General features: G+C 35.7%; 1 protein-coding gene across 6 annotated transcripts in view; it reads left to right on the top strand.

The window, feature by feature from the left end:
• Nucleotides 1-21,051, top strand: part of LOC150087204 (phytanoyl-CoA dioxygenase domain-containing protein 1-like) — a 207,190-nt gene that overhangs the window by 570 nt on the left and 185,569 nt on the right. For 3 of the 6 annotated variants that reach the window (XM_090371877.1, XM_090371875.1, XM_090371878.1), the window contains exons 1-2: nt 94-309; nt 9,846-9,983. In XM_090371877.1, coding sequence (XP_090228003.1) covers nt 283-309; nt 9,846-9,983 — 165 coding nt within the window. In that variant the 5' untranslated portion in view covers nt 94-282. Of the gene's footprint in view, nt 1-93; nt 310-9,845; nt 9,984-21,051 lie in introns of those variants that run through there. The other 3 variants (XM_090371876.1, XM_090371879.1, XM_090371880.1) reach the window with 2 other exon arrangements.

Raw genomic sequence — 21,051 nt, 5'->3', positions numbered from 1 at the left:
GTCGAAGCCAATTCTTTATTGGGCGATACTACTAAAACCACAACACACAAAGTATTCTCTAAAGAGTACTTTAGTAATACGTTACTACTCTGTGATCAGAACTACTATCAAAGCACAGAGTAGTAATATCAAAGAGAACTCTATTTTTGACGTCACTGATAAAGTACAGCACAGAGTACATATTTGCCGAGGGATGAAATATTTGATCAAGTTTGAGCGTATAGTTGGTTATAATAGTAATTATTAAGTATATAATAGTTAAAAAATAAAAAAAAAATAGCAATGATTTCAAAAGACGATGTTAAAAAGGTGAAATACTTTGCAGAGTTTCATATTTTTAACTTTAATAATGTAATTTTTTTTTCATACTTCTGGATTTCTGTAAGTACAGTACTCGCTATGTGAAGTCTGCGAACAAGCTGAATGAATTTTGAAGGATACTGTGAATTTTCCCCGTGTTTATTTCCATATTATATTTTGTAATATTACAAAATAAAAGAACAGTAGTCGTTTGTTTATACCTAAAAAAATAATAATAACACACAAATTGATGTCATAATACATGGGATGGCCGTGGATCAAATAGGTTCGATGACCAACTTGGTAAGGGTAATTACCAAATAGGAAATGGTCTCAGACAGAGTAAGGCAGGAAACTTGGTAAGAGAAAATTTGAGAAAAGAGTAAAATAGGAAATTCTATTTCCCATTGTACAAGGCAATGGTTAGGCTGCACCTTGAGTACTGCATGCAGGTCAGGAGGCTTCATTTTAGGAAGGCTGTAGATCCGCCCGTACGGGTGCAGAAAAGGGAACAAAAGGGTCATACCAAGAAAAATCTTCATTTTTGCAAATAGTAACTTCTGGAGATTGAGATGTTTAAGGCTTTGAATAGATTGAGCAGGTTCACATTCTTCCTTTTGCTTAGACCAAACACACGAGGGAGTATAAATTCAAATTGAGGAAGGATGGGAAATGTGCTGAGGTTTGTCTTCAGCCAGTGTGCGGTTGATTGTTGGAACAAACTTCCATCTGCTTTTGTGGAATTGGATAGTTTGAATAAATTCAAGGAAGAACTAGACATTATTGGAGGGGATAAATGAATGATGTGACACAGTTTTTTTAGCCAATACTTTATGAGCTGGCTTTACTACTTCACATGCCACTACTACTACTACTAATAATAATATTATTTTCCTACCATTTTGTGTCCCTTAACTATATTTCTGAATACACTCCTCTTTATAATATCAATGACTACTGACAGATTAATACAAATATGTTTTACATGGAGATAATAAAAATTTATAGGTAACTTTTCAATAAGCCAATTTTGTATACCAGGCATTCTTCTGAAATGATCTTGCATATCTACAACAGTGTGTTGTGTTACATGTTTATTTCAGAATATTTGAGTGCATGCTTAAATCTGAGCAGCCATGAAACTATCTGATCAATTGCGAAGCTATAATTGTCTATGGATTTCTAATTTGACTGGCAAAAAATTTCAAAATTCTTTTGCCAGCCTTTGGACAGTACAAACTAACATTTGTGAGCATGCTGTGGTATGTATAAATACACAGATGTGGATGTGGGTATTCATTTTGTTACAGAAAACAGACAAACAAGATTAGTGAAGGGAATAAAAGGGCTGTCTTACCAAGAATGGTTTCATTTCTGCAAATTGTGGTGTCTGGACAGTAGATGCCTGCGAAGTGATGTGATTGAGGTGTTTAAGACTGAATGAATTGAACAAGCTCACTGCTGATACCGTTCTTCCTCTTGCTGAGACCACATGTGAGGGTGCTTTTTTTTTTCTTTTGCTTAATATGCTTGCTTTCTTGCATCATTTGCTATTACTAATACTATTAGATATATGTAGATTAAGAGTAAGGTTGCCTGAATTTTTGACAGAAACCTGGACAGCAAAATTTTTATTTCAATATCAATAGGGGCTCATATCTGGTGAGTATGGGCTTGGCACACCTAGGGTCTTAAGCTGGATATCATCATTCATCTTTTTCTTGGTGATTTCCTTCCGTTTCTGACTCTCTCTCTCTCTCTCTCTCTCTCTCTCTCTCTCTCTCTCTCTCAATCTCTATTTCTCTCTCTCTCTTTCTCTCACTCAGGGTTAAATCAGAAATTTTTTTTTGGCTGGTGCCGCAAAAGCCTCAGGCTTCTTTGCACCATATGGCTAATAATAATAATAATAATATAATGATACATAATATATGTATACTACCCTAGCATTATTATCTAGACACCTACATATCTAACCTTTATTACAGGAAAACTAATAATATGTGCTGAAAACTTCAGTCTTTATGACAGTCTGTGTGGAATTCTTTCCACCAGTTTTTTGTAAATATTTTCTGTTATTCAGCCTTCAAAGTGGCTACCAGTTCAGCTCCCTTTTTTTTTTTTTTTTTTTTTTTTTGGGCAGTCTTTTCTCACACACATCTGATGATTCAGTTTGCCTTAGAGGTTCTCAATATAATTGAGATCAAAGCTTTGGGCTGGCCACTCCCACTTTTTTGATGCTGGTGTCCACAAATCATTCTGTCACAATGCGAATACAGCAATACTCTGCATAGCACTGATAATTGGTACTGAAACTGTTCAGTGTTATATGAAACTGTGCTGATTGAGGTAAATTATAATGGATAAATTATAATGGGTGAAACTGTGCTGATTGAGGTAAATTATAATGGATTTTAATTGAATGCGTACCAGAGAAACAGTCTATAAACAAATTATAATAAATCTATAAGCAATTTGCACTTGATAGCCAATTAAAAGGATTTGAAATAAAAAATATTCCAAAAATTTTATTAATGAAAAGGCAACATCATGAGAGATGAGAAAAATCCCTATTGTTTATTTAGGCATTTCAATAATAAAGTCGTCTCTTCTTTTTCTTGGCGTACAAGTCTTTGTAGCACTGAATCACATCTCATAAAATTTGCCATATCTTGATGCTACCTTCAACATCCAGATCTCCATTCATAATCACCTCGCTGGCCATGTCAACTCCCGAAAAAACTTTCTCCAATTCTTCTGTTGAAAATTCTTTTGGTGCCACTTCAGTGTTATCCACTTTAGAATTGTCATTTGCATGTGACTCAATGCAGTCATGTACATTGGCAGTGTCCAAAGTTTCGAATCCCAAGTCTTTTCCGATCTTTACAGTGTCTTCGGCAATTGTCTGAATTTTCGATTCAAAACAAGTGAAATCATTTGCCAAATTGGGCAAAAAAGCTGCGAAACAGAACACATGTTGTTGGCAGTGATTTCTGGCCAAGATGCAAATATATTTTCAATCGTATTTAAAGGGGTAAAAAATAAATTGTGAAATGAAAAATTTGAAATAATAATAATATATATATTATTATCATATATATATGATAATGGCACTGCAGCTTATATATATATATATATATATATATATATATATGCTGCAGTGCCAACTCTATATATAATATAGAGTTGGCACTGCAGCATGCATGTACACATACCAAGCTACAACAATGCAGCATATATATGTAGAATAAATGTCTAAGCTATTGAATGAGTTTTAATATGTACAGTAAATTTTTGACTTAAACTTAATTGAAAACCATGTTATAGTGAAACCCATGCTGTTTGAAGCCATGCTAAGTGAGGTATTGCTTTAGTGTGATGTAGAGGGTTTTTCACTGATACAGATAGATATAGGCTTTCTTGATTTGCTGCCACATTTTAGGTAATTTTTTGTCCAGGACAGTTAAAAACATCAGCATTCATTGTTTCACCCAACAATCAATGCTCAATGGCCAAACAATGAAAAACAGCCCCAGACAATTATGCTGCCTCCACCTAACTTCATTGTCAGGATAATACAGTTCAGTAGGTAGCTTTCTCCAGGCATGACTGTCAGACAGATTGACTATACCATGATGTCACTCTAAAGCACAGCTCTCCATTGGTCTGTGGTCCAAGAACACACCAAGCTAAATGGCATCTATCATTAGCATTAGTAAAGGCATATGATGCAAGAAAGCAAGCTTATACAGCATCAGCCAAAAAAAAAAAAAAACATTTTCATTTCACCCATTTACTCGCTCCAAATGTTTGTCTAGTTCGGCCTTGAATCTGTTTAAGCTATCAACTTCTACAACATATGGAAGTTTGTTCCAGCAATCAATCACCCGCTGGCTAAAGGCAAACTTCTGCACATCTATCCTACAACTGTCTTTCCTCAATTTGAATTTATGCCCTCTCAGGCGATTATTCTGAGCAAGAGGAAGAATCTCATCAGCATTGAGCATGTTCAATTGCTGATGAGATTCTTCAAGGCCTCAAACCATTCAAGGCCTTATACACCTCAATCAGATCACCTTGCAGGTGCCTAGTATCCAGACACTGTTAATTTGCAAAACTTAAGCCTTTCTTCATAAGAGCAACCCTTTGTTCCATTCACTAATCTTATTGCCTTTCTCTATACTTGTTCCAACAGCTCTACATCCTTCTTAAAATGATGCCTCCAGACCTGTAATACAGTACTCAAGGTGGGGTCTGACCATCGCCTTATACAAGGGGATAATCACCTCCTTATCTCCTAGGAAAATTCCTATATATCATTGATGGCTCCCTAGTAGCCAGTTGGGAAGGAGCAGCAGTGCGTAGCACATGCTTCTTGATTAGACCGGGGTTCGATCCCGTCACCACCAAATACGGAGGATACGGAAAGGTCAGGGAATGACCACCTCATATTCCCGGAGCAATATGGCCTTAGTTGCTAATGCTCCTAAAAAAAAACAAAAAACAAAAAACCGTATATCATTGATAAGACACCATGAGCTACTCTTGCAGCCTGTCTGGACTGCTCAGAGAACTTTATATCTGCCTGCACAATTATCCCCAGGTTCTTTTCATTCTCTACCACTGTCAGTGTAGTACCACAGAGTTGATACGTTGCTCTGGGGTTGCTGTTTCCCATATGTAGTACTTTACATTTGTCCATGTTAAAACTTCATTTGCCACCTCTCAGCCTATCTGCTCAACCTTTCCAGATCCTGTTGCAGCAGCATAGCATCAGTAGTGTCCTTCACAACCCTGCCAACCTTTGTATCCTCTGCAAACTTGGACATTAAGCTTGATATACAATCATCAATATTATTTATAAATACAGAAAACAATAGTGGATCCAACACTGAACTCTGAGGGACTCCACTAATAACATTAGTCCACGATGAGCAGTGTCCATTGATTACCACTCTCTGTCTTCTCCCCCTCAACCACCCCTTTATCCATAGCAGCAATTTGCCTCCAATGCCACAATTTGTGCAGCAGTGTTCCATGTGCAACAGTATCAAAAGCCTTTCTAAGATCCAAGTGTATAATATCAAAGTTATTCCTTTCAGCCAGTTCTTTTGTGATTGCATCATAGTATCCAATCAAATTGGTCAGGCAGTATTTCCCCTTAACAAAACCATGCTGTGTCCGAGCTATAACTGAAGTCTTGTCTAGATGATCCTGCAGTGCTTTTTTAACAAGTGCCTCCATTAATTTTCCTGGAACAGAAGTTAAACTCACAGGTCTATAATTACTTGTGTCAGCCTTTGATTCTCCTTTGTGAATTGGGGTCACATTTGCACATCTCCAGTCTATGGGTACCTCACCTGTGTTCAAGAAAGCTCTCATAATTATGGCTATGGGTTTTCTTACTTCCTTTGCTGCCTCCTTTTATATAACTAGATAGATCCCATTCACCCCAGGTGCCTTTCTTATGTTTATCTTCAACAAAATCTCCTCCACTTTACTCTCAGTGATTACAAAATCATCTAGCTTACTGCTAGAGTTTAATTCAACTCTGGCATTCCCCCTCTCTGAATAACTCCTCATGTGTTGAACGTAGATGCGAAATACTCACTTAGTTTGTTAGCTACCTCAGCAGGATCATCAACCGTTGAACCACTGATATCAAGTGGACCAATCTGATTCATCCCCTTACTTCTTGAGGTTACATAAGTAAGGAACCCTTTGCTGTTTTTCTTTGCATCCTTTGCCCAAGATGTCTAGTAATCTGCCTAACCTCCTTTGTGACTTTGTTACAGACAAGTGAGCTTATATCTATCATAGGCTTTCATGTCACCTGTTAATTTATATGTATCCGATGCATTTTTTTTTCTCTGCCACATGTCTTGTAATGGAGGATTTTAACTTACCAGATATTGACTGGAACTTGTTGGCTGGTCACTTACACACGAGCAAGACTTTTGTGGATATATAGGAGGATTGTTTTCTACAGCAACATGTTCGAGAGGCAACCAGAGGAAGTAATACCCTTGATCTGATTATTAGCAGTGATTATTCATGCATTAAGAATTTGCAGATAAAGAAACGACTAGGGGACAGTGATAACAGTGTATTGATGTGGGATTCTAAATGGGAAGCATTCAGCAACTTAATCTTGGAGGCTACTAAGCTTTTCATACCAACTAAAAAATACTGTTCAGTGTTCAGGCCTAAATGGATATCGGATGACATGCATGGCAGAAAAGAAAAATGCATGGGATGCATATAAGTTATTAGGCGACACAGATGCCTACGGCAGATATAAGGTAGTCTGTAATCAAGTCAAAAAGGAAGTTTAGGCAGGCAAAGGCAAATTACAAGAAATCTTTGGCAAAAGGATGCAAAGAAAAGCAGCAAAGAGTTCTTTACTTATGTAAATTCTAGAATGAAGGGGATGAAACAGATTGGTCCACTTAACATAGATGGTTTGACTATTGATGATACTGCTCAAGTAGCTGATAAACTGAATGAGTATTTTGCATCTATATTCACACATGGGAAGTTATATAAGGAGAGGAATGCCAGAAGTTTATTAAACTCTAACAGGGAGATAAATCATTTTGTAATAACTGAGAGCAAAGCGGAGGAGAAATTGTTGAAGTTAAACATAAAAAAAAAAAGGCACCTGGGGCAGATGGAATCTATCCAGTTATAATGAGGGAGGTAGCAAGGGAAATAACCAAACTCTTAGCCATAATTATGCGAGCATCCTTCGAGTCAGGGGAGGTCCCCGTGGTCTGGAGATGTGCAAATGTATCCCCATTTCACAAAGGGTGTTCAAAGGATGACACAAATGATTATAGACCTGTTAGTTTAACTTCTGTTCTGGTGAAAATAATGGAGTCACTGGTTAAGTAGGTGATAAAGGATCACCTAGACAAGACAGTAGTAATAGTTCAGACAGCATGGGTTTGTAAAGGGGAAGTCTTGTCTGACAAATTTGATTGGATACTATGATGCGGTCACAAAGGGACTGGATGCAAAATATAATTTTCATATATCATATACTTGGATTTCAGGAAAGCTTTTGATACTGTTGCATATGGTAGACTGCTGTACAAAGTGGAGCGCTATGGCATTAAGGGCAAGTTGCTTCAATGGATAAAAGGATGTTTGAGTAGGAGATGGCAAGGAGTGGTCATAAATGGCCATTGCTCTGTGTGGACTAATGTTATTGGCAAAGTACCCCAGGTTTCAGTGCTGGGCCCATTGTTGTTTTGTGTATTTATCAATGATATCGATGAAGGTATATCAGGCTTAATGTTCAAGTTTTCAGGTGATACAATGGTTGGCAGGGTTGTTAATGACAGTAAAGACAGTATGCTACTGCAACTGGATCTAGAAAAGTTAGGCAGATGGGCTGAGAAGTTGTAAATATAAAATGCTGCAATTTGCCCTTTGATTTACGGATATCAGAAACAGGTTTGTTTTTTTATGCCTACTATTTGTTTTTTTATGCCTACTACAGCTACTTGAGCCGTAAATTTCACAAACACGTGCTACTGAGATGCCTTGTTCTTTTAGCTCTAATTTCTGTGCCACATTTAAGTTCACGTGCTTTTTTTTAACTTCCCCAACACTTGATGCCATTTTAAATTGTAAGGATTGCAAAATTATTTAATAAATATAGTCACAATTCAGAAATCATAGAAACACTGTATACAACATGACTGCACAATAGCTTGAGGCAGACTGAGACCGAAACAGAACGAGTCGGTAGACCTGCAGTTTAGTGTTCTGAGTCACGTTCAGTTCGCAAGTCACCACCTGCTCTTATCTGTTGTCTGTAATCTGGGAAAACAGCTATTTGAACATGTTTTGAGAAAGAATAAAAAACAATTTCCTGAATTTGATTATAAAAATAAAAGTAGGTAATTATCAAAACAATAATGGAAATAGTATTAATTTTTAATTAATAATAACACTGAAGTTTTGTGTAACCTAAAAAATAATATGGTCGAGATTAATATGTACATTACTGTATTATTATTTGTCCTGTCCGTGAAATACGTTATATCGGGGTCCATTAAATCAAGGGTTTACTGTAATATTTACTGTTTCAGCGTGTTCCAGTAGACAAGAGTTTATAATGTACAACAGGAGTATAAGTCAAAGCATGGAGACATCTGTGATAGGTACTGTATATTTTTTAAATCACTTGTGTGGTGGTTATGTTTTGATACTGTTGCACATGGAAGACTGCTATACAAATTGGAGAGGTATGGCATTAAGGGTAAGTTGCTACAATGAATAAATGGAATGGTTGAGTGGAAGATGACAGAGAGTGGTAATCAATGGACACTGCTCTTTGTGGCCATATATTATTAGTGGAGTTCCAGAGGGTTCAGTGTTGGGCCCATTGTTGTTTTGTATATTTATCAATGATATTGATGAAGGTTTAATGTCCAAGTTTGCAGATGATACAAAGATTGGCAGGGTTGTTAATGACAGTAAGCTACTCCAACTGTATCTAGATAAGTTGGGCAAATGGGCTGAAAAGTGGCAACTGACGTTTAACACTGACAAATGCAAAGTATTGTATATGGGTAGCAATAACCCAAGATAAAACTGTGTGGTACTATGCTCTGGGAAGTGGAAAGTGAAAAATGCCTGGGGGTAATTGTGCAGTCAAATATGAAGTTTGCCGAGCAGTGCAGACGGGCTGCCAGGGCAGGACATGAAGTCTTGTCAATGATATATAGGAATTTTGCTAGCAGGCACATGGAGGTTATTATCCCGTTATACAAGGCAATGGTCAGCCACACCTAGAGTACTGTGTACAGGTCTGGAGGCCTCATTTTAAGAAGGATATAGAATTGCTGGAACGACTACAAAGAAGGGCAACAAGATTGGTGAGGGGAACAAAGGGGACGCTCTTACGAAGAAAGTCTTAAGTTCTGCAAATTGCAGCATCTGGAGAGTAGGCACCTGCGAGGTGATCTGATTGAGGTATATAAGGCCTTGAATGGGATGAGCAAGCTGAATGCTGATGGGATTCTTCCTCTTGCTCAGATTAAGAACTTGAGGGGGACATAAATTCAAATTGAGGAAAGGCAGTTGTAGAATAGATGTGCAGAAATTTGCCTTTAGCCAGCAGGTAGTTGATTGGTGAAGCAAACTTCTATCTTTTGTTGTGGAAGTTGATAGCCTAAATAAGGCTGAGCTGGACAGGCATTTGGAACGAATGGAGGGTTTTTTTTTGGCTGATGCTGCATAAGCTTGCTTTCTTGCATTGTATGCCTTTACTAATGCTAATGCTATATGTTTGCAGTTTGCTTGCTCATAATGCAGCCTCATTTGTGTGTTCCATTTTTTATTTTTCAAAATCTTGTTATCCTATGTTATAATCCATTATAAGTAGATTTTATTATGCAAAGCATGTCCAAGAAGGATTACTATTGAAATAAAAATTCTGGTAGTTTAAAATTTTCAATAATAAAAATGTTTAGTAGTTTATCAGCACATATTCTGGTTATTTTGAAACTGATATAGATATATTTTTTCTATTTCAGTTTGAAGATCAAGGTTATTTTGTAATACCAAATTTTTTGACTAATGAAGAGATCGATCCTTTAAAATTAGAGTGCAACAGGTTGATAAATTCCATGGAACCATCAGAATGTTCAATTTTCATTACAGGAAATCAACAGGTAAATTAAATCGATCTAATGGTTTTAATTTGTCATTTTTTTAAGGTTTCACATATTTTTAGTAGTAATAAAAATGTTGCTGATCTGTTTTTTTTTTTTGTTGTCCATCACCTAAAGTACACTTTATTTCTGAGGTAGCAAAACAGTGAAATATGCTGAAAACTTGTTTTTATTGGAATTAACTACCTAATTGCACTACCCATTGTTTTCTCAAGATATCAATGCAAGTGAATAGTCTTGTTAATTTTCATTAGAAAATTAACGTTATGGTATTTGAGGAATCAAGCATGTGTAAGAAACAAAATAGGGTAGTGGAAATGGCTTGCTTTGCTTCGCTTCTGCTTCAGAGGAAAATTTATTTATAATTTATAGCTCATATTTAAATGCCAGGACTCACACAGCATGAGGTCAAGGATTAGTGTGGGTGTTCCACTTGTAAAGTGGCAAGATTTTTTGCAGCCTAAACTGGGATAACTCTTTATAATGTATTCACATGATAATGAGATATACCATTTTGAAATTGAAAAATAAAGATCCCATTAAAAGTGGTAAGCAAAAAAAAAAAAAAAAAAAAAGTTAAAAAATAAAGTGGTAAGCAAAAAAAAAAAAAAAAAGTTAAAAAATAAAGTGGTAAGCAAAAAAAAAAAGTTAAAAAATAAGAAAATGGTAAGCAAAAAAAAAAAAAAAAGAATTTCATTATCATTAAATTTTAAAATTAATAATGAAAACCATATCCTAATCAAAAAAGAACTAATATATGTGAAGGATAATTGTAAGAACTTGTGATATTAGGTAGAATTATATCACTTTTAATTGGTTTTTGATGATTAATATCCTGCCAAGTGCCCTGAGCATTATAATGCTCTGGGCAACTATTAAAATGCTTGAGGTAGTTCCCACAAATACATTCACCCCCATGTTCATCTTTAAGGTTTTATTTTATTTTCATTATAAAACCAAACTTTTTCTGTGAATCAGTATTGAAGTTATACTTCTTTTCACTAGCCATAAATGATGTTAATTACAGCAACTTTAAATTATTTAAAAAACCTTGGTTACTCTTAGCTTAAGAAACTTAGCCAACTGCCTATTGGCTAAATTGGTATTAGCATTAGCACCGAGTAGTTGACAAAATTCATTGTTCAGTTCTACTTTCTTTCAATTGAAATCATTCTTACCTTTCCTAGGCTTTTCATACCAAGTAAGAAATTCCATTCCAGGCTTAGATCTAAATGGATGTCAGATAAACTACTGAGACTTGTGGCAGAAAAGAAATGCATGGGATGCATATAAATCATCAGATGATATAAAGCTTATGGTAGATATAAACTAGTCTGTAATCAAGTCACAAAGGAGGTTAGGTAAGCTAAGGCAGATTACAAGAAATCTCTGACAAAGAATGTCTTAAAAAGCAGCAAAGACTTTTTTACTTATAGTAACAATAGAAGGAAGGGGTTGAATCACATTGGTCCACTTGATGTTGATGATCCTGCTCAGGTTGCTGACAAACTGACTAGGTGTTTTGGCATCTACATTCATGAGGAATGTGTGAATGTAGATGCAAAATAGTCAAAATCTAACTGGGAGCTAAATGATTTTGTAATAACTGAAAAGAAAGTTGAAGAATAATTGTTAAAGCTTAACATATGGACTGAAGATGTGCAAATGTATCCCCAGTTCACAAAGGAAGAAGGAAAAGTGACATGAGTAATTACAGACTCGTTAGCTTAAATTCTGATGCAGGGGAAATAATGGAATCTCTGGTTAAAGAAATAATGCAGGACTATCCACACAGGATTGCAGTTATACTGCAGTCACAGCATGGATATGTAAAGGGGGAATCTTGTCTGACCAATTTGATTCAATACTGTGATACAGTAACAAAGGAACTGGATGCAAAAAATAATTTTGATATCAAATACTTGGATTTCAGGAAAGGTTTTGATATTGTTGCAAATGGAAAAATGCCGTACAAATTGGAGCAGTATGCCATTAAGGGCAAGTTACTGCTATGGATAAAGTAATGGTTGAGTGGGAGAAGACAGTGATTGGTAAATAATGGACATTGCTCTTCATGGACTAATATTATTAGTAGAGTTCTTCAGGGTTCGGTGGCGCCTCCGTAGCCAGGTAGGAAGGAGCAGCAGCAGCAGCAGTGCGTAGCGCACGCTTCTTGATTAGACCGGGGTTCAAGCCGGTCTAAACGGAGGATGCGGAAAGGTCAAGGAATGGCCACCGCATTTCCCGGAGCAATATGGCCTTAGTTGCTAATATTCCTAAAAACCAAATAACAAACAAACAAACAAACAGGGTTTGGTGTTCGGCCCATTGTTGTTTTCTATATTTATCAATGATATTGATGACGGTGTATCAGGCTTAATGTCCAAGTTTGCAGATGATATGAAGGTTGGCAGGGTTGTTAATGATAGCATCGACAGCACGCTACTGCAGTAGAATCTAAAAAATTTAGGCGGATGGGCTGAGAGGTGGCAACTTAAGTTTAACATTAACAAATGCAAAATATTGCATATGGGAAGCAGTAACTCCTGAGCAACCTGCCAACTGGTGTGGTACTGTACTCAGTGTAGTAGAAAATGAAAAGGACCTGGGGGAATTGGCTAAAGTAAAGAAAGGCAACATGAGAACGACGAGAAACGTCGGAGAACTTACACGGAAAATTAGTTTCCTGACACCAGAATCTAGCGCTGCTCGCTCAGTAAACGTCTGTTTACTGAGCGAGCAGTGCTAGAATCAGTCTGGAGCCAAAATCAAGAAGGATATATTGATTGACACGTAGGCATGGCAAATGATGAAATGATTGGTGGTGGGTGCGACAGACAACAAGCTGCCGTGTAGTCATTGGTTGGCATTATAATGTGCATTTATGAGTAAAGAACGGTGCATAATAGTTTTGTGATGAACAGTAAACAGGTAATAGTAGCGATGAATCTTTTAAAGATGAAAGAAATCTGTAAGGAAAATAAAATGTTGATTGATTTTTTGATGTAAACTAAAGTAATAAAAGTTTCGTTCTGTTCATTTTTATGTTCTTCATTATGTTTTTTTCTCATTGTTAAATGCAGATTTTTGGAGTTCATGAGTGTTTTTACCAAATTGTTGTCTTAGGTTTCGTTATGAAAAAAGGAAAAGGTTTCTTTATTTTTCGTTATATTTCGTAACCTAACCTTAAACGGTAGGTTAGGAAATAATAGGAAAAGAAAGAAAGATTTGTTATATATATATATATATATAGTGAATAGCTATTGATGTTGTGATAAGTGTGTATCCACACGAGTGTCTTTAAAAATAAAAGTACAGCAATAAAAAAAATTAATATTTTGTTAATAAACAATTCATGTGCTAGTCCACTCATGATTTTAAAAAAAAAAGGTTAGGTTACCCCCTCCATTTCGGGAGGGTTTCAAGCTCCCATGGGATTCAAGTGTTTATGAATCCCATGGAAAAAAGGTCAGGTGTAACCTGACCTTTTTTCACCATTAGGGCACATTATTGAACAAGAAAATAAAAATACAGTCTTAAAAAATTTATTTTTTTTCGAATGTATTTGTAAATAAGACTGTGATTCTAAAGAAAAAAGGTTCTGTTACCCCCCCCCCCCACTTTGGGAGGATTTCAAGCTCCCAATATATATATATACACACATTATGGAAAGCGTTCATTAGTGCTACTAAAGTGATACTAAACCGATGTTATTGTGTGTTGTCTTCGCGCACCAATCAGCACATCATTTGCCAAGCCTACCTGTCAATCAATATATCGTTCTCGACTTTATTCCAGACCGATAACACCTACCGTCTGTTTACTGAACGAGCAGCACTAGAGTGCCGTATCGGGAAACTAATTTTCCACATAAGTTATCTGATGTTTCTCGTAGTTCTCGTGTTGGCTTTCTTTACCTTCGCCGTGGAATTATATGGAGTTTTCTGAGCAGTGAAGACAGGCTGCCATGGGACAGCTCATGTGGTTTTGTTAGTGATATTTAGGAATTTTTGCTGCAGGGATATGGAGATGATTATTCTATTGTATAAGGCAGGGGTGAGCAACCTCTGACCCACGGTCCAACTCCAGCCCACAAACATGCATAATCCGACCTCTCGATCATTTTCAAAATATATATAATAAATGGCATATTGCAATTTTTGTTACTGGTATTGTGTTTGTGTTTTGTTACTATAATTGTATTTTTGTAATTTTGTCTTGAATTTGTATTTTGTTTTCTTATTAATAAATTAATTATATGTACGTGTATGCATAAATATTACAATAAATAACAAAACTGTTTTTGATGATTTTTTCATACAATTTTAATAATCCTATTAAAATATTAATAGCATTATTAAAATGGTTAATCCTATGGTTAATGGTTAATTATCCTAAAAATTGTGGCGAGCTAAAAAAAATTTGGCCCTCATGTATCTCACAAGCATTTTATTTGGCCTGCCATTTGTAAAGGTTTTCTACCCCTGGTTATTAGGAAATGGTTAGGCCACGTCTCAAGTATGCCTTACAGGTTTGGAAACCTCATTTTAGGAAGGATGTGGATCTGTTGGAGTAGATGCTGAAAAGGGCATCAAGATTGGTGAAAGGAAAAAGAGAGTAGTCTTACCAAGAATGTCTTCAGTTCTACAAATTACTCCAACACCATACTGCTTATTTGACACCTGGCAGGATTTGTCTTCTTTTTGTCATATTCTGGTCTCAGTGTGAAACAACAGGAACAGGATTCATCTGACCAGCAACATTTTTCCAATCATTCACTGTTCAGTGTTGGTGTCCTTGAGACTACTGTAACTCTACCTTGATTTTTGCTGACAGTAGTGCAACATGGTACAGTTGTCATTTGTACCCTATTCATTACAAGGTTTAATGGGTTGGAAATGCCTCTTTAGTTACCACTATTGTACTGTGTTGTTATTTAGCCGAACGTAGCCTTTCTGTTGTACTGCAGTCTTGTTGGCCTCTGTATTTGCAACTCTGCTTTCTATCACATGGTGCAGCTATGTATGCTGTTACCAAAGGAAATGCTCCTTTTCATGAAAAGGGTGGGTTTACCTAATAAAGTCTTCACTCAGTTTATTTTGAACAGAGCTTTGAAATTTTTCTTGTTTTTCTGCACGTCACATTTTTTTTTTTTTTTTTTTTTTTTTTATGAAAACCCCAAACATGAAAGGTATCAAAACCTATAGTACTTAGTACCATGCATGGGTTGAAGGAGAAGTATGGGGGGAGGGGGATGCCGGAAACTTTGCTCTAGAGACTAAACATGGGTTTCACCATTTCAAGCCTCCAATAAGCAAAGTGGTGGTATTTCACTGGTTGATATGTGCAAGGTCAAATTTTTATTTATGCTTATCCTTAAAAAAATATATAGAATTAATTAGCAACTTGAGCCTGACGTATATAGTAGAACCTCATTAATTCACCATCCTTGGGATGGTGAATTAATGCCAAATTTTTGAAAATTTTATTTTTTCTAAGGTTATGCCTATAGCCTAAGTAATTAGTAATAATTTGTTATTTTTATTAGATAATGCAGTGGCTCCCATTCACAGAACAATAGTAATCAGCATTAAGCTAAAATGGTAACCACTACTGCCAGATTGATCCATTGAGTAACGTACTTTCCCACAAAATAAAAGTCATGGGCTACCTCCAGTATGGGTGTTGTAATTGTTCAATATTTTAATATGAGGTAAAAATAGTGTGATGTGGTTTTAGTAATCGAATTGCGAAAAAAATAAATAAATACATGCCGTTGTACTATTAACTGGTATGGAACTGTTTCACAAAATGGTTTTATACATTACAAATACACAGTAATAATATTATTCAGTCTAGAAAATATTTTAAACAGAAAGAACTTGGAAATTATTGTGTTTAGAAATTATCAGTGGAACATAATGCACAAATCTGGCACCTGCAGTCCTGGATTTATGCATTGTGTTTCATTATGTTCCATTAAAAGTCCAGATAGCATGTTTCCTCTGTCCTTGTACAGCCAACTAAATACAGAGAAATATTCAAAAATGCTGGATTTTTGAGGTTCTATTCTAGTATTAAACAAGATTACTCTGGATTACATAGAAAATATACAATAATTAAATGAACACTTCACTGCGTGTAAAGGCTCTTTTAACCTTTTTCCAGAGTACTTGCACTGCATACTTGTACACACACACACACACATATATATGAGTAATATGAAAAGAAAGTTAATAAATTGTAACAAGCTGTAACTAATACTTATGGGTCAATGCAGTTGCTAGAGCAGTTATGCATTACGACCATAATGTGTATAAAATATTTTGTATAATATTGAAAATAATAATATAGAAGGTAATGCAAGCAAATAATACCAAGCTGGATTTAAATAAATGCAAGGGATATAAATATAAAATTAAATATATACAATAATTAAATGACCACTTCACTGCATGTAAAGGCTATTTTAACCTTTTTCCAGAGTACATGCACATGCATACTTGTACACACACACACACACACACACACACACATGAGTAATATGAAAAGAAAGTTAATAAATTGTAACAAGCTGTAACTAATACTTATAGGTCAATGCAGTTACGACCATAATGTATATAAAATATTTTGTATAATACTGAAAATAATAACATAGAAGGTAATTCAAGCAAATAATACCAAGCTGCATTTAAAGAAACGCAAGGGATATAAATATAAAAAAAAAAATATATATATGTTTGTTTGTTTGGTTTTTAGGAGCATTAGCAACTAAGGCCATATTGCTCCGGGGATATGCAGTGGTCATTCCCTGACCTTTCCGCATCCTTCGTATTTGGTGATCACGGGCTCGAACCCCGGTCTAATCAAGAAGCGTGTGCTACGCACTACTGCTCCTGCCCACCTGGCTACGGAGGCACCAAAAAAAAATATATATATGTATATAAAACTTATCATTGTCTACCCACAATCTAGATGACTTCACTGGGGCCAACCACCCAGACTGAAGGCAAAAAATGACAAGGAGTTCTCTGTTTCTGTAATGATCAATATCTGTTAAGATATATAAAAAATTCAGAGATTAAGTAATTTGAATCTAAACCAATTAAAGGTAGTTAGAAATTTTTAGAATCTAAAGAAAGATATTATAAATGTAGGTATATATTGAACATTGTTGACCCGACAGAGAACGTAATTTAATAATTAAAATAAGAATAAATGTAAAGTATAAGGGTCCTTGTCGTTTTTTGCCTTCAATCTGGGTGGTTGGCCCCAGCTGAAGTCATCTAGATTGTGGGTAGACAACGATAAGTTTTATGTATATATATATATATATATTTTTTATATATATTTATATCCCTTGCGTTTCTTTAAATTCAGCTTGGTATTGTGTTTGCTTGAATTACCTTCTATATTATTATCTTCAAAATTATACAAAATATTTTATATATACAGGTAACCCTCGTATAACATGGTAGTTTGGTTCCTACAAAATCTCGTGTAATGGAAAACCATGTTATATAACTAAGAACCAGTACATTCCAAAAGCTAACAAAAATACACCATTTTTTTTATCACTATCGGAAACTTAATTTTTATAGTTGTAATAACTTAATATTTTAACTTTATTTTTACAATAGTAGTAATTTAAATAGTAATAACTAAATAAATGTCTTACCTTACAAACTGTAATACTTATATGTAAGATGATGTATGTTCATTGAATTTTCTTCCTCTTCATTGCTGCTAAGCACAATCTCTTCTGCAGCATCTAGATTTCGTGTACCTTTTGCTATCTTTAAAAGTCATAATCTGCATGCTTCGAAGTCACAATTTTTTATGGGCTCAAACAAACACAAGTTCAATAGCACAGAACCTAACCCAGGGATCTCCCAATAAAATACAGTGGACCCCGCTTAGATGTAAAGCACAAATTTAACTTTATTACCTTACCAATTAACAAAGTTAAATGATACATGAAAATTGGAAGAATATTTTCACGTTAGCAAAATAAATATAAATTTACGCTTACATACATAGCTTATGCCTTAAAAACCATAAAACTTCTTCATCTGAGCTGAAAAGAGAATGGGAAGAACATACAGGAATGGTTGCAAGTGCAGTAACGGTCAGAAGATGCCTCTTCAAAAATGGACTTGTAGCTCATCATTCTTAGAAGAAGCCCCTCCTCATACAAAAAAATGAAAAAGACCCAATTAATTTGGTGTAAGGAGCATGTCAAATGGACCCCCCCCCCCGAGCAGTTTGTTATTTGTTTGTTTGTTATTTGGTTTTTAGGAGCATTAGCAACTAAGGCCATATTGCTCCTGGAATATGCGGTGGTCATTCCCTTGACCTTTCCGCATCCTCCGTATTTGGTGGTGATGGGCTCGAACCCCGGTCTAATCAAGAAGCGTGTGCTACGCACTGCTGCTCCTTCCCACCTGGCTACGGAGGCGGCCCCGAGCAGTGGAAGTCAGTTATTTTCTTGGATGAGAAGAAATTCAACCTGCATGGCTCTGATGGGAGAAATGATTTGCCGTAGACATGGTGAAGAATACCATCCAGACTGTATGGTGTCTACAGCAAAATTCCCTACCAGCCAAATGATATTGGGGTGTATTTTGTATTGCAGAGTAGGTCACCTGCAGTTTATAAAAGGTTCTGTAAATGCCAATGGATACCTGGCTATATTGGAAGGCAAATTGTTGCCAACCATTAGAGAACATTTCAACCTGCCAACTAAGTGCATCTTTCAGGACAACTCTGCTCCTTGTCATTTGGCTAAAAGTGTAAGTAGGCACCTCTGTAGTTACTTTAGCTTCAAGCTTCATTTCTGCATTAGAGGTTCGACAGTAATGTTGTTTACATTTGTTACAGGTGAAAAAATGGTTGGAAGAACAGTCCATTACAACTCTTAGCTGGCCAGTAAACAGCCCAGACCTGAATCCTATAGAGAACTGTTGGCATCATGTGGAATCCAGAAAGAAACCAAAGACCCTTTGTGAACTTCAGGAATGCATAATCCAGGTTTGGAACCATGAACTATCAGTTGATTATCTTCAGAAATTGATCTTGTCAATGCCTCGACTGTGTGCTGCTGTCATCAGGGCCAGTGGCAGTTCAACTAAATATTAGTTTGCATCTGGTGAAGTTTTCATTTTGTTTTCCATTTAAAATGATAAACTGAAGCAGCAAATTTTGGGCTTCTGATAACATTTCAGCCATAATTCTCATGTTTACGAAAACTGTTGTATAAAGGTTGCAAATGCTCATTTTGAAATATTTTGAGAGCACCTGTCAAATATTACTTAGTATGCCTTAACTATTAATAAATATCCTTTGTTTATATTTCTGTCTGTGATGCTTAATGTAACTTACCACCACGAAAAAGGGTTAGAAATGTGAAATTCCTAGGTGATGCACTTTCTTTGAACACCAGTGTATAATATATGTGTATATACAGATAACCCTCATATTACATGGTAGTTCGGTTCCAACAAAATCTCGTTTAATGCGAAACCGTGTTATACGGGACTACGAACCATTACAAAAAGGGGGGGGGTATGTTCCAAAGCTAAAAAAATTGCCATTTTTTTTTTTTTTTTTTATAACTATCGAAAACTTAATTTTTATAGTAGTAATAACTTAATATTTTAACTTTATTTTTATAATAGTAGTAACTTAACAAAATGCTAGTTATGTGTCAGATAATGTACGTTCGTTTAATTTTCTTCCTCTTCATCGCTGCTAAGCAGTGGTGAGCTGTAGTAGGCTCGTGAGAGCCCATTGTTATTTTTTTTGAAATTTGTGAGCACATTGTTGAAACGATCATTTATTTTACAAATTAAATCCTGAATGCAATTATTGAGTATCGAGAGTCGAAACTACGGTGGGGCGAGTGGGGCTCCATCCCCAGCATTTTAATGGTGCAATCAATCAGTTATGTTTTTTTAAAATTGCTTCATTTTTGATTTAATTACAATCGGACACCTGTTTAACCATCTTCTTTATAGCAAATTTTTTTAAATTCCTTTTAATTACATTTAAAATGGTAGGACAAAGTTGAACAAAGAAAATTTCCGTGTAACGAACGGATTAGGAGAGACAACTTTGTATGCATTGTTCTCACCTCTGGCCTTTAGGCAATTTAGGTAATTAGAAAGTGTGATGCAGTCACATACTGAGAAGTCATGCTAATCAGTATGCTTTCCATAGCCAGTCAGAGGATTAAGAAGATTCCGACGCGGATAATAGCCCCTGGTCAACCTGTGTTGTGGTTCCTCTTTACTCCGACAAACGGGCATATGTTTTTTGGTGAAGTGAGTTATCAACACCTTCCAGTAAATTTCTCCATCTATGTTTACATAGTCACAGTAGCTGAATATCCGAGTGATTCCGACATTTTACATAGTATTCAAAGAACTAGTGAAAGTAGCAACGTGGGGGGGGGGTCTTGGGGCAACTAAGATACTATATAAATTTTACGAAGATGAAATGTTGGCAGATTTTGAAACTTCGTTGAGTCTTTAACTGTGTAGAAAATGTTCTAAACTTTAATGGCATACAGGCAATAATTAAAAAAAAAACAAAAAAAAACTGTATGCATATCACCAATCTCCAAAAAAACAGTGGGAATTAAAGACGATTGCTAAAGAACTTGATGTGGAAACTATAAAGATCGGTTGTGTGTTCGGGCCACGATGTAGCTTGCGGATGGCAATTGCAGGTTGGAGGAATTATCCCGCTTTGTGCAAACATTTTGAATCAGAAGTTAAATATTCTGGATTATTAAATTGACTTTTAATCTGTAATTTCGTAACCATTTAGCACTAATGATCGACATCTTGCAGGAGGTCTCTTACCTTTCAGAAGCTTTACAGATTCACTATGGTAAAAGCAGATAAATTAATTATTCGAACTATCAATGCTATTGCTAATTTGAAAAATTCTGAAGGAAATTGTGAAGCTAAAATTAAGAGCATGTTGAAGTGGAAAGAATTTGAAGGAATCAAATTTGAAGTAAGAACACATTTAAAAAATTACCTCATGACAAGTTATTAAATGC

This window comes from Mastigoproctus giganteus, chromosome 4, assembly GCF_048544385.1.
Source record: "Mastigoproctus giganteus isolate SK-2022 chromosome 4, ASM4854438v1, whole genome shotgun sequence".
NCBI lineage: Eukaryota > Metazoa > Arthropoda > Arachnida > Uropygi > Thelyphonidae > Mastigoproctus > Mastigoproctus giganteus.
Note: the sequence above shows the minus strand (reverse complement) of the source record. Positions and strands in the feature narration are given on the sequence as shown.